The sequence below is a fragment of the Typopeltis vanoorti genome, chromosome 5, assembly GCF_054136105.1.
Source record: "Typopeltis vanoorti isolate ZY-2024b chromosome 5, IOZ_Tvanoo_1.0, whole genome shotgun sequence".
In the NCBI taxonomy this organism is placed as follows: Eukaryota; Metazoa; Arthropoda; class Arachnida; order Uropygi; family Thelyphonidae; genus Typopeltis; species Typopeltis vanoorti.
This window is the reverse complement of record NC_143553.1, coordinates 70,001,661-70,015,869: the sequence shown is the minus strand read 5'-3', so window position 1 is coordinate 70,015,869 and position 14,209 is coordinate 70,001,661. Positions and strand designations below refer to the sequence as shown.

The 14,209-nt window shown below is 37.8% G+C and overlaps 1 protein-coding gene across 1 annotated transcript in view; it reads left to right on the top strand.

Moving 5' to 3' along the window:
- The window catches only part of LOC150106510 (pleckstrin homology domain-containing family G member 7-like), a 280,061-nt gene that overhangs the window by 241,053 nt on the left and 24,799 nt on the right, over positions 1-14,209 (top strand). The window contains exon 17 of the mRNA XM_090393016.1: positions 8,850-8,947. Coding sequence (XP_090249142.1) covers positions 8,850-8,947 — 98 coding nt within the window. The remainder of the gene's footprint in view (positions 1-8,849; positions 8,948-14,209) is intronic.

Sequence of the window (14,209 nt, the reverse complement as noted above, 5' to 3'; positions counted from 1 at the left end):
CCTAGGATTTTCTTTGGATCTTAGGGCCAATCTCTTCTCATATTCCAGTTTCGCCTTCCTTACCATACTAGTCACTCTCCTGGCTTGTGTCTTATATTCTTCATGCATCTTCCCTTCGCCTGTCTCCTTATCTCTTCCATAGCCTCATTTTCACATGCAATTCCTGTTTAATATTGTTTTTCATCCACTTTACTCTAAATTGTGTCCTCTTATTCACTCATGGTATACAACTTACCATTGCTGCTAACAAATATTCTTTCATAATTTCCCACGCACGAATGATATCCCAGCCTTCCAATTCCTCCCTCCATGAAACTTCCCCAAGTTGATGTCTTAGACAGTTATAATCACCTGCTTTATAATTCCCCATACATTCCCTTTTCTTTGATACTCCTGCATATCTATTCATTTTCCAAGTCAAAACCATATGGTCACTCTCTCTCCAACTGGTGGGAGAGTTGTCATCTCAGTTATTATCAGCTCTTCTGATGCTATAACCAAATCCAAAACTCTTGAACCTCTTGTTCCCTCTATTATATGTTGCCTAAGACATTTGTCCCTCAAGAATTCTAGAAATTCCATTCCCTTATTGCTACATGCATCTTCTTGCACTTGCCAAACTTAACTGTCTAATCATTTCCTGGTCACCACCCTTTGTATTCCTAGGTCTGTAGCAACACCCCACTAAATATCCTGTCTTGCCCACCTCTACCTCACACCATATGCTTTCAAAATCATTATTTTCACTGCTTTCCAAAGCCTCCTCTTAGAGGACATAAGTCGTCACTTATCATAAGCAGTACTATCATTCCGAAAAATGCTGTATCCTGCTACTTCTATTCCTTTTATTATATTCTCTTCTGTCAACCACGTCTCAGTGATCCCAATAATCTTTGGTCAGGCTGATGCTATCAGCGCCAGCAATTCCTCTCCTTTATTCCGGATACTCCTGGCATTAGTGTAGAGCATAAAAATGTCACTGTTTCTATACCGAACGTTATCCCCTCTAGACTCCACTGGGCTCAGCGTTACCTGATGTCGTCCTCCTTCTCCCAAGTACCCATTCCCACAAGAGGCCACCCCTGCTATCATCTACCTTGGGCATTCTAGTTTCCCTGCATTGACATACTGACTCGTTCAGAACAGTAATCTCTCCAGATGCCTACATCCTTCCTCATTCAAATGCAAGCAGTCTCTCGCATACAATTCCTCTCGGTCCTCAAACGCCCTCCAAGCATCCACATATTCCAATCCTCTCTTCTGACACATTCTAGCTATTATGTTATTCAATATTACTGCTCTTCTGCTCAGCTTGTCACTATCATACCTAGGCAACACGCACACTATCTTTCCTCTCTGCGTCTTCTTTCATACTACCTCAAGCAAGAATCTCATATCTCTCGCTGCGCAATTTACATTACCTCTCAAGTCATTTGTTCCTACCATCATAATCATCTCATTCACCCCTCTTAATTGCCATAGCCTCACTTTCTATTGTTTCTCCAGGCAAACACTCCTCACGCATCCTATCTTGAACACCACGGATCATTGAGTCCCCATACATTACATCTCTTACCACTCTATTCCTTGATTGCTCACATGCATCCCTCTCTCCTCTCTGTGCTCCCCTACTTACCTGACATCACTCTATCCCTGGTTTCGGTGCTTCCTTGCATTCCTCTCTCCTACTGTTTCCATTCTCTCCTCTTCTATCATTCCCATAACTCTCTCTCACTCCTACTCTGATTCGCCTTGCATTAGTCTCTTCCATTCGCCTAATCTCATCTTTCACACTTCTCATCTCATTCCACCTGCTCTTTCAGCTCATCTATCTCTCTCTGCAAGTCAGCCACTCTTATTTGCCATTCATCTTTCCACTTGAGACCATCTCCTAAAACTTCAAAATCATTCAACCTTTCAATACTCCCAACTCCTTTTTTTATTCATATTTCTCTCTCCCTCTATCATACCACTCATCTCTCTACATGGAGAATCTCCCGTCTGACTCAATGAGGTCAGTTATAGTCATCTCTAATTCACCAAGTTCCTCCCATTGCCTGCATTTTGTGCATATACGTTTTCCACCTTCTCTCACCTGCCACATACAACCGCCAGGATGCATGCATTCCGCAAGCTACAAAGTCCTGTATGATATCACACAAAATGGAGTCCTTAAATGGGGGAGGTCTTGGAGATACACCAACTTTAACAATTTTAACTGCCGCTACTGCCATTATTCAAAATAGTGTCGCAACTAAACGCTAAATAAGTATAAGGGAGTAGAACTATATAAGTAAAAGTACAAACAAAACATTTAAGTACAGTAAATATAAATAAAATAAAACTAAATAATGAAAACTTATGCTATCTTAGTCTTGTCTTCCACTGTTATGCATCTGATTACGACTGAGTCTTCTCGGTAACTAAAATACACAACACAGCGACAACAACTGACTTCAAAAAACAACCACTGAAGGACACTCATATTCCAGGAAAAACAACGTAGCACTACAAAAATGTAGAAAAACAGACTGTTCACCGATTAAAAAAAGCACAAAAAAAAAAGCACTTTTTTTTTTTTAGCACAGCTCAAATTCCCCACCACGTTCTCCGGTGACTCAAGATTCTCCAGTTTGTAGAAGCTATGGAAGCTTCGTAAGCTGACCTGAGAGCTTATGAGAATACAATCGAGAATAGTAGTCTCCATTATGACAGCCTCTTTTTACTTATCTAACATGTCTACATCAGCATTCTGAATGGAGACCTGGAGAATTATGTTTACTGACAGTGGAAGTGAAAAATGGGTTCATGAGATGGCTTCAACTTTTTTTCTTTTTTTTAATGTGAATTTCACCTGAAAAGAATAATACTTGGATAAGAAAGCAAACAAAAGTAATGGATGTTGCATTAGTAATAAAAGGCAATGAATGGTGCTGGGCAGGACATGTGATGAGAATGTCTGACAACAGAATGGACACCAAAAATTGGTTGTCAGAAACCAGGTAGTAAGATGAGATGATGAGATAAGATGTTATGAACATTTATGTGGAAAGATGCACAAGATTGGCCAAAATGGAAGAAGCAAGGAGAGGCATTTGTCCAGCAGTGGACTAAAGAAAGCTGATGATCAGCATTCTATTAAATATTCTATTTTGTTTATTACAATCTTACACCTTATTAGCCAATGTGCTTGGTCAAGTAGATAGAATTTCCACTATCCAACCAACAGGTTGCAGGTTTTGAAGTCCAACACGACATGATTGGTGAATGTCTTTGTGTAGTGACAAAAAGCATCTACCAATGTGGGACCACCTTACTTATTGGGAGACCTAAGGTAGTTTGAAAAGTTCCATTTGGTTTCTAGAGAAGCATCTGTGAATAAATCCTTTGCCCATTCCCTTCCAACTGTCCAATAAGTTTAAAACCCTTTCGGCTGTAAGTCGTAGGAAAAAAGTGTCAAAACCATCACATGAATCCATTTTTCACTTCTACTGTTAGTAAACAAACATAATTCTCCAGATCTATAGCTTCAGTGACCACTTATAGCAAATCACCATTGTTGTCAGAGTATTATATTAATGTCCTCAGTCTAAAATGCATAACCTTACACTTAGCACACTGAATGATTCACTGTCATTTGCCCATAGAAGCAATTTCTTCAAATCATCCTAGAAGGCCATATTGGAAATATCCTAAAGAGTGTGGTCAGTAAAGGTGTGAGAACTAGATTTTTTTGCTTGGAAAGTGGCAAATAACAGGAACAGATTGCCAGGGGTATATCATGAGTGCTCTGGTAGTGAATGATTTTAAGGAGAGGTATGATACATATTGTTTAAATAACGGTTGATATGGGCCTCCTGTGATGAGTCTTCTGACTCCATGGAGATGTTAATAATAATGTTGCCACCACTTTTTTTTCCTTTTCTTTGGTTATGAAATCTTGGACAAATTACTATTTTTTTTTTTCAAATGTTCCATTCTATTATCACTCTAATATTCTCATAATGTCTGAATGAAGTGAAAATGGATGTGCAGAACCAGGGAAACTAGAACTACCAAGGAGGGGGGAAGTGGATATCCAGACATCAGTGAGACAGTTGAGTGTAAAAATGTATATAATGTACCTGAGCCAGCAATAAGGACAAAAAATGGGAATGGGATATTTAGAATAACGCATCAAGATAGGGGTGGGACAAAGGGAACACTGCAATTCATATACTAATGCCAGGAGTATTAGGAACAAGAAGGAAGAATTTTTGGCCTTGATTGGCTCTTCCTGGCCACAGGTTATTGGCATTAGTGAAACATGGCTGACGGAAGATGATATAGTTAGTGGGATAGAATGTGTAGGTTATAGTATGTTTAGGAGGGACAGAGAGAATAAAATTGGGGGAGGGGTGTTATTGATGATAGCTGATGAACTGCAGCCAAGGAGAATTGAAGTATTGCAGGATAGTGAAAGGAGCTCATTTGAGGCTATTTGGTGTGAGATTGATACTGGCAGAATAAAATATACAGTTGGGTGCTGCTATAGACCAGGTGATGGAATAGATGGTGGAGATGGTATGCATAAACAAATTGATGAAATGAGTGGAAGGAGGGTAATTATTATGGGGGATTTCAACTATGGTAACATTGATTGGAAGGAGGAGAGGACACATGTGAGGAAGGAAATGGATTTTATTCAATTATTAAGGGATAACTATCTGAAACAGCATGTAATTGAAAATACTAGGGGTGTGAGAGTGCTTGACCTGGTAATAGTATCTGAGAATTTGACTGTAATGAATATGACCATGTTGCCACCTATTGGTGAGAGTGATCATAAGGTCTTGACCTGGGAGGTGGCTAAAGGTGTGAAATTTGTGATTAAGACAGGGTATATGTGGAATTACCGTGCTGGCAAGTATGACAAGCTTAGGAGATTGCTTGGATCAGTGCCATGGCATGTACAACTGCAAGGGCTGGACGTCGATAGAGCATGGGAAGTGATCAAAGAGCATTTACAGGAGGTTATGGCTGATTGTATACCTAAGGTCCGAATAGTGAAACAAGGAGGGGTTAAATGGATGAATAACACCATTAAGCTTGAGCTGCAAAAAAAGAAACAACTATGGAGGGAATTTAAAGAAAGGGGTGACCTGCAGGCACACGAACGGTATAAAGTACAGGCCAGAAGGGTAACGAGTGTGGTAAAAACAGCAAAAGCCGATTATGAAAGGAAACTAGCTATGCAAACAAAAGAGAATCCCAAACAGTTCTTTCAATATGCTGCAAGCAAGAAAAAAACTGTACATGGCAAAATGATTTTAAGGAATGACGATGGTAAAGAGTTCACTGAACCAGTCGATATAGTGGAGTTACTGAGCGTGCACTTTGCAAAAGTATATCATCCAGGTGGTGACGTTGAAAAAATGAAGGAACCATTAGTTTATATGGGAATTGTGATGAATGAAGTGGAGGTGAATAGTCTATTACAGAACCTTAATGTGAATACATCTGTGGGATTGGATGGTATACCGGCACGGGTCTTGCATGAAGCGGCTAATGAATTATCAGTGCCCTTGACCATGTTGTTTAATCTGAGTCTCAGGTCTGGCTTAGTCCCGAAGGCGGGGAAAGAGGGGAAAATAGTTTCACTGCATAAAGGAGGATCCAAGACTATGGTTGCAAATTACCGACCGATCAGCATATCAGAAGTCGTTGTCAAGGTCTTGCAGAAAGTAGTCAAGGGAAAAATACAGGAATGGATTGATGAAAATGAGATACTGTACAGAGGACAGCATGGCTTTGTGAAGGGTAGATCATGCCTCAGTAACTTGCTCAAGTTTTATAACAAGGTGACGGCTGAACTGGATAAGGGAAATGGGTTTACAGTGATACTGCTGGACCTGGCAAAGGCGTTTGACAGGATACCACATGGAATTCTAATCCGTAAACTACAACATATGGGAATGGATATAAGGTTGGTGAGATGGATAGCTGGGTGGTTGATGGAGAGATATCAAAGAATAGTTTATTCAAGAGTAGAGTCCAAAAAATGTCCTGTGACTAGTGGTGTGCCACAGGGTTCTGTTCTTGGACCACTGCTGTTTAATCTGTTCATTAACGATATAGGGAAGGGTCTAAGTGGGACAGTTCATTTGTTCGCTGATGATGCAAAGTTGGGTAGGGCGATAGTGAATGCAGAAGATGTCAAAGTCTTGCAAGATGACTTAGATAGATTGGAGTTCTGGACTAAGGAGAATGGATGTCAATTTAATGTGACAAAATGTAAGGTTATGCATTTCGGAGTGAAAAGATTAGCAGCAGTATACCACATTGGTGGAACTGTACTCCAAGAGATTGATGAGGCCAGGGACTTGGGAGTGTTGGTGGATAGGGAGATGAAGTTTAGGGGGCACATTGCGAAAGTAGCTAAATCAGCTCATCAACTCACTTGGTTGTTGAAAAATACCTTGACGAGCAGAGAAAAACAAGTTATTGTACCTCTGTACCTAGCCCTGATAAGACCTCACCTCGACTACTGTGCCCAGATTTGGTCACCTCGGTTCCTTCTTGATGGGGAGGAGGTTGAGAGGATCCAGAGGCGAGTGACTAAGATGATAGCAGGTCTATGGAATGAACCATATGAGAACAGGTTGAAGATTTGTGGGTTGCAGAAACTAGTTGATAGGTGGAAAAGGGGAGACATGATTGAGACATTTAAATTGCTAAAAGGATTCTATAGGATTAATTCAGATGATATTTTTGAGATCAGGACTGGTGGTGGGAGAACTAGGGGACACCCATGGAAGCTGGGCAAGAGCGTGGTTAGCAGGGGTGTTAGAGCTGGGTTCTTTACTTTTAGAGTGGTAAATGAGTGGAATAAGCTGCCAGAGTCTGTTGTGGGTGCTATGACAGTGAGCGAGTTCAAGGCAAGGTATGATAGTTACTGTGAGAATGTTGAACAGCTGCGTGAACATGATGTTTAGGGCCTCCCTCGATGAGTCTAAGGACTCCTGGAGTAGCCCGTGGTAATAATAATAATTCAAAGTATTGTACATATTTAAATGAATATATAAAGCAAAGTTTGTTGTAGACTCACTGGGAAAAGTATATCTTCATGCAACTTCTGACTTAAAAGTACCATTTTTAAAGTTTTTACTACTAATCGCACATATTTTTTAATGTGAATTCTACTCATGAAAGGCTTCAACCTTATAAATGCATCAGTATTAGTATTGCTGGTGGGCTAAGGGAACCCTGCTGAAATAAACTACACATGGAACTTTTTCAACCACCTTCAGTTAGTAGGGTGGTCTTACACTGAGCAGTGAAATTCATCTGCTACCTAAAGACACATTCATCCATGCCTGTGATAGGATTCAAACTCAATCACTCAGCTTTTGATAATACTTTTTACATGACCCTGCCCAGAAAAGGTTGCAATTCCATAATATGTTCATACTTTGGGTGTGTGCTATGGATTATTTTTTTTTATTATTTTTGTTACTTTTATTAATTTTTTACGTAGTCTGGAAACTCTGCACGAGAGATCAAAGATGGAACTTTTTCAAACCTCCATTAAATGAAGTAATGCTCTCACACCAAGCAATAAAATCCATTTCCCATCTAAAGATAATCACGCTCATGGTGGAATTCAAACCCACAGCCTGTTGGTTGGTATATTAACTACTTGGCCACCTATGTTCTTGATCTTATTAACTTTAATCTAGCAGTATATTAACATAAAACAACTAGAAAACTATTCTTACATGAACAATTAAAATTTTAAACACAAAAATAATATTTAGCACTGTTCGCAACACCTCCATTCACCACAGTTGGATTCTTTGTGATTGCTTACTGATGTAAGATTGTGCCTTTGCTCATAAAGTTTATTGAAAACATTTTTGGAACTGCACTGTAAGAAGTGCAAGATGCAAAAGAGGCAGGAATTCTAGAAATGGTCATAGGAAAGGTGTTGAAGTTTAAGACACACTACTAAATATGGATCCTTATTCCCACTATAAAAAACGAGATGATCAAAAGAGTAAAGAGTACAATAATATAATTGTACTTTTTCGTACCCAGCTATAAAAACATAAAGGGATTTACCAACCCCCTTTCTATTAACATATTCGCCGGTAAAATAGCCTTTTGGCTTATTAAATTAGTGAGTAAAGAGTACATTTTTCACATACTCATAAGCAAAGTTTTTCATATTTCACCTCAAGAGCAAGATTTCTGGATTATATAACCAATCCTGTTATTCAAGTGTCATCCCCTAGGTTGGCAACCATAACCAATACTCTACTCATAATACAGGGTGTTTCAAAAAGAATGACCCGATCCCAAAAAATCAGGACATTCTTTTTGAAACATCCTGTATTAATGTGATATAAGTTTACAAGCTTTTTTTTAGATGGAACTGTCATTAATGAAAGGTTTGCTACTAGTATATAATAAAATACCAATAACAAAACAGTAAAACAATCCGGTTACCAAATAATTTAAGCCAACTAAGTTGATGTGCTTCTTCTTTCTCTACACACTTAAACCAACTGTATTTCAAAAGTATGATACCCCCCCCTTCACGTTTTCTAGTCCTAATAGTATTACATACTCCTGTTTTTTCAAGTACTATAAACTGTTTTCCTGTTTGATGAAAGATAGTGATAAATCATTCAATCTTTAGATAACCAAACCCTCACTTAACCAATCCTTGAATAAGTTTACCATGGAACTGTTTTTCAGTTAACCATGACCTCAATTATCTGATCAACAAATTGGTTTCTCTGCATGATCAGATAATAATTAAGGGGTTACTGTATATAAATATGCATGTAATTTTTTTTTCTTTGCAGCTAACAATCTAAAAAATGCTTTTGTTCTGGTGTGCCTCAACAGATTTCAGCAAATTGTTACAGTCCACACCTTCCAAGCACCAAGTGAATCTACAAAGGTAAATAAATTACTTATGGTATTCAGTTATATAATATTCTCCTGATTTATATTTTCCTCCATAATCAGATAAAATATTTAATTTGTTAAGTAAATCTCCAAAAACTTGTCTCATGGTTATCAAACTAATGCTAGCTGTGTCAGCTACACAACTTAAACAGCTGCTTCATGCTTTCTTAACTGAATGTTTTCAGTGAGCAAAGTGAGGAAGAAATAACATTCAGTGACATTTAATGATATGAGTTTCAAATTCTCTAATATTTCAACATAATGTCTTATCTCCTTCAGGAGGATTCAAATTGCCTAGCATATAAACAGAGCAGAAGGGTTGCTGATTTTACGTTCGCATGTGCAAAATCTAACCTTTTCAAGTGTTGAAGCGTAAAAAAAACTATGTATTTGGTGGAACTATGCTGTAATAGGTGAAAAAGGGAAAAAATGGTATCTAGAGGTGATAGTCAACAATGAATTAAAGTTCACAGGACACGAGAACAGAATTGCTATAGTAATGAAGGAAGACAGTGACAAGATGGAACAAAAACGGATGTGGTTCATTATATATGGTCTTGGTCTGGCTGCACAGATTTTATCCTCTGGTTTCAATGGTAAGAAACTATGAGAATAGTCCAGAGAGAAGTAACTAAGGTGATATAAGGAATTTGAAAGGTCATTTATAAAGATGAATTGAAGGAATATCATTAAACTTCCTTGTTGATAAGGTTTTTTTTTTTTTTTTTTTTTTTTTTTTTAAATGGTTGGTTGGAATTAAGACTGAGGCCAATTATGTTATGCCTCTTAATTTCATGTTCTGTTCTGTTTTGTGAGATGAAAAACCTTAGTTTCTGGAAAACCATGCCACCTCCATAAGAGACTGGCTAAACCACCTGCAGCTGAAAAGTCATCATTGCTCTGTCAGCAAAAAAGAATTAATGAGATAGAGAGATTTAAGTTAGTTAGGGGGATTATCCAAGTTAATATGAAGGAGCTTATACATGTGAAAGGAGCAAAATGGGATGCTAATTCTGAAAGTTACATAAGGATATAGTGAACAGGAGAGTGAGAAGTAGATTTCTTATTTGGAGTGGAAGGGAAAAGGTAAGTGACACACTGCAATATGACAGACATGTTGGTTGAGTTAGACCTCATGCACCAAAGCAAAACCACATTATGTATTCCTTTGCCCATCAATGGTTCTATCATTTCCAAGCAGCTCTACTAAAAATCTCCAGAGCTGAAATGGTTAATGTTTTTTTCCAGTTTTACTACTGGGTCACCAAGAACCTTAACTCTTTCCTTTTTTTCTCATCAACAGAATTTGTATATTTAAGTCTACAGTTCACTTCTGAAAGCTGCTCAACTGATTCTTTTTAAAACGTGTGTGTGTGTGTGTGTACTTTTTAATATGATATCCATCAGTTGCTGGATGGAAAGAATATCAACAATGCATGGAAAGCATTTAAAAAATACTTCGATGATGCAATATCAGAATGTGTACTGAGAGTTCAAAGAATAAATAGGATAGAAGTAAAATGGATATGTAATCTCATCAAGCAAGAGATTCATAAGAAAAGGATGATGTGGAAAGAACCATGCACATAAGCTAGCCTGGTTGGATGAGTGGTCAACGTATCTGCTCTCCAGCCGAAAGGCTGCAGGTTCGAATCCCACCGTGGGTATGGATGTTTGTGATTGTCTGTGAAAATGCTATTGATGAAGATGGGCAGTAAATGGCACTGGTGTAGATGATGGATTGAGCAGAGGAGACAGAGTTGTAGAGTGCCCTCCCTCGATGAGTCATTAGACTTCCTGGAGGTGTTACGTAATAATAACAATAAGGATGATGAAAGAAAAAAATTTCATATCTGACTTTTAGAGATGACATATGGTCACTCCCACACCTCATGCAATTTTGGAAGTGAAGCTTTCCGCTAGAAAGGTTGGAATAATGCACTTTGGGATGAAAGGATTACATAGTTATATCATAATTGATGGTACTAGATTACAGGAAATTAATTAGGCTAGGGAACTAGGGGTGATGGTGGATAGAGATTTGAAATTCACAGGACATATTGCAAAATAGCTCAGAAGATTACTTGAATGTTGAATAACAAGTAAAGATAGGGAGATTATTATCTCTCTTTATAAGGCTATGATTCAGCCACATGTTGACTACTGGGCACAGCTTTCAATCTATCCTCATAGGATTCAAAGATGAGTGACCAAGCTGTAATAGAAACATAAGTTACTAAAGGGATTCTATAAGATTGACACAAAACAAATGATTCAATACATGGGGAGTGGGGGGGGAGACAAGGGATCACACTTGGAAGTTGTTGAGGAGTATTGAATGTGCAGGCTCGGTTCTTTACTTGGAGAGTGGTGAATGAGAATGAAGAAAGGTGGAATGGATTGCCAGAGGTTGTTGTGAAGCACCCTAACAGTGAATAAGTTGAAGTAGATGTATGATAGGTATTGTGTTAATAGATAATATGGGTCTCCTGAGATGAGCCTTTGGACTCCATGCAGTACCCTTATAAATAATAATAATAATACAACCTTCTGTGGGTGTTTCCAGTCTAATTTCCATTTTGAAATCTGTCTGTATCAATCTGCTCGAAACTGGCTGTTATTCCAAAAATTGATCACCATGCTTATTGTTGAATACTATGTTACTCCTTCCTTTTCCTGATCATAATTTCCCACATATAACATCTTAACACCAATTACATCAACATGGTACTGCATTAATTCTTCTCCTAGTTGGAATATTTTCCATTGATGCTTTTTTACACTGATGGTGCTATCTTCAGTTCTAATGAGGGCAAGTTTGTTCCAGAACAAATTTTCCTGGTTCCCTTAAGAAAACAGTGGGAGTCTTTTTTAATCAGGTGATGTCCCCTCCCTCCCCCCCCCACCACCACCACCACGACATTTAGCCATGTAATCCAATGTAATCAATTATTTTAAAGGAACATGATAAGCACATGATTTGCAACTCATTCTTATGATAAATGTTTTGATTGTAGTTAGTGGTATTTCTCTCTGATGATGACCATGTTATAGTAAATGAAATATATCAGAGTTTTTTAATCAAATTCTATATTTTTCTACATGCATAAGCTGCATACGTATAAATATTTTGCCATGCAAATGCATAATTTCTGTTTGTGATCTACACTAATACAGGAAGTTTGCTCAGCAAACTTTCAAATTGCCAGACCATTTTTGTTCCTTTACCTTCCAGGTGGTTACCAAATAACACCCACAAGAAGATAAGCATTGAACATTGTCTCAGAAAAGGAATGCAGAGCCAAATAACACTTTTTTTTTTTTTTGTAAACCTATAGTACATCCATTTTTTCTAGTTTAGATCTTTTTTTTTAATATATTTTTTCAAGTTATTTTTTACATATTCTGGAAATCCCACTCTAGAGACTAAACATGGAACTTTTCCTAAGTCACTTCAGGCCTCCAGTAAGCAGGACAGTAGTCTCACACTGGAAAATGAAATTCACCTCAAGGCAATCACAAACATCCATACTCCTGAGAAGGATTGAAACCCACTGCCTGTTGTTTGGACATCAGATATGCTAGCACTCAGCCAACCAAGCTAGATTACAGATTACACAAGAGCCATTCTCAGTCATCCAGCTTTAATTCTCAAGCAACCAGAAGTTATCCATCATCACCACCACCATATAAAATTCCTGTATCTTCATTAGGTGTATAGGATGTAATAATGGTACTACGTGATTTTTACTATTACTAGCTTGATATCAACAGTTTTTATTATTATTAAGAGCCCTCCAGGAAGGCTACATATTACCAGCTGTCATACCTGTTATTCATTCACACCGCCTGCACTCACCACCTCCAATGGAAGTCCATTCCAATCATGCACCACTCCATGAGAAAAAAATCCAGCTCTCATTCCCCTTTGTGATGGCATTCGTTCTCAACTTCAAAGAATATTCTCTTGTCCTTTCCCCCACCCTCCATAAAATTAAAAATTCTGTCTACTGACTGGAATTTTATACAAAAAGTTCCAATGCACTGTTGATATCTTTCCCGTCCAATAACCAATACCATGGCACAGAACCCAGCATACTCTGCAGTTGGTCATAATTTCCTGCTTTGTATTTCAGCATATAAAATTTTTTGACTGAAATATACATAAACTTAGTCACTTCCCAAAGTCAGTATCATGTGATCACTGTCACGAACCAAATGCAGAATATTTATGTCTGTAACTGAAACTTTCTCTGACACTATAATCAGATCTAGCACTCTGACCTCAAGTTCATTCTGTAATGTACTATGAAACTTTTTCTCAGGGAAGAAACACAATTAGATATAGAGATAAAAATCAACAATTTTACGAGTGCTAAATCCACTGACCATTCACCATGTCTATATATTTGCCAGCCTGGTTGACTGAGTAGTCAATGTGCCCACTCTCCAACCAACAGGCTGGAGGTTCAAATCCCACTGTGAGCATATAGATGTTTGTGATTGTTGTCAGGTGGGAACTGAATTTCATCAGCTGGTATGAGACCACCACCAGTAATTGGGGGCCTGAAGTGGCTTGAAAGAGATCCATGTTTGGTTTCTAGAGCAGGGTTTCTGGACAGTGAAAGAATAAATTAAACAACACAAAAAAATATATAAAATTGATAAAAATAAAAGAAAAAAAAACTCCTTATCCCACCCACACTACATAATGTACAATAGGGATTAGCAAATAACCCCTTTGTGGGTGGGAGCAAAAAAAATCTACAAGACTTATTTTTAATGGTATTAACAACACCAAACTATTTTATAAAAAAAAAATGTTTTATTAGCTTACTTACATTTCGATGAATTACAAATCAGTATCATCAGAGCACAACACAGCATGTATATGCGACAGTGATTAAGTGAAACAATACAATTGTACCGGATAAAAGATCTGAAGTCCTATTTTGGTGCCCTCTAATGTTGTAAAATAAAAATAAAAAAATTACAGCTATGTGGAGTTGCTCTTAAGATAAGTCTCCCAAATCACTTACTCACTGTCGCATATAAATGCTGTGTTGTGCTCTGATGATGCTGATTTGAAATTCAGCAAAATATAAGCAAGTTAATAAAAAATATCTTTTTATAAAATAGTTTGTTTGGTATTTATAATACCATTAAAAAATAAGTCATGAATAACCGTGAACACCTAAGTTTATCTGTTAGGATAATAAATACAGGTAACCCTCGTATAACGTGGTTGTTAGGT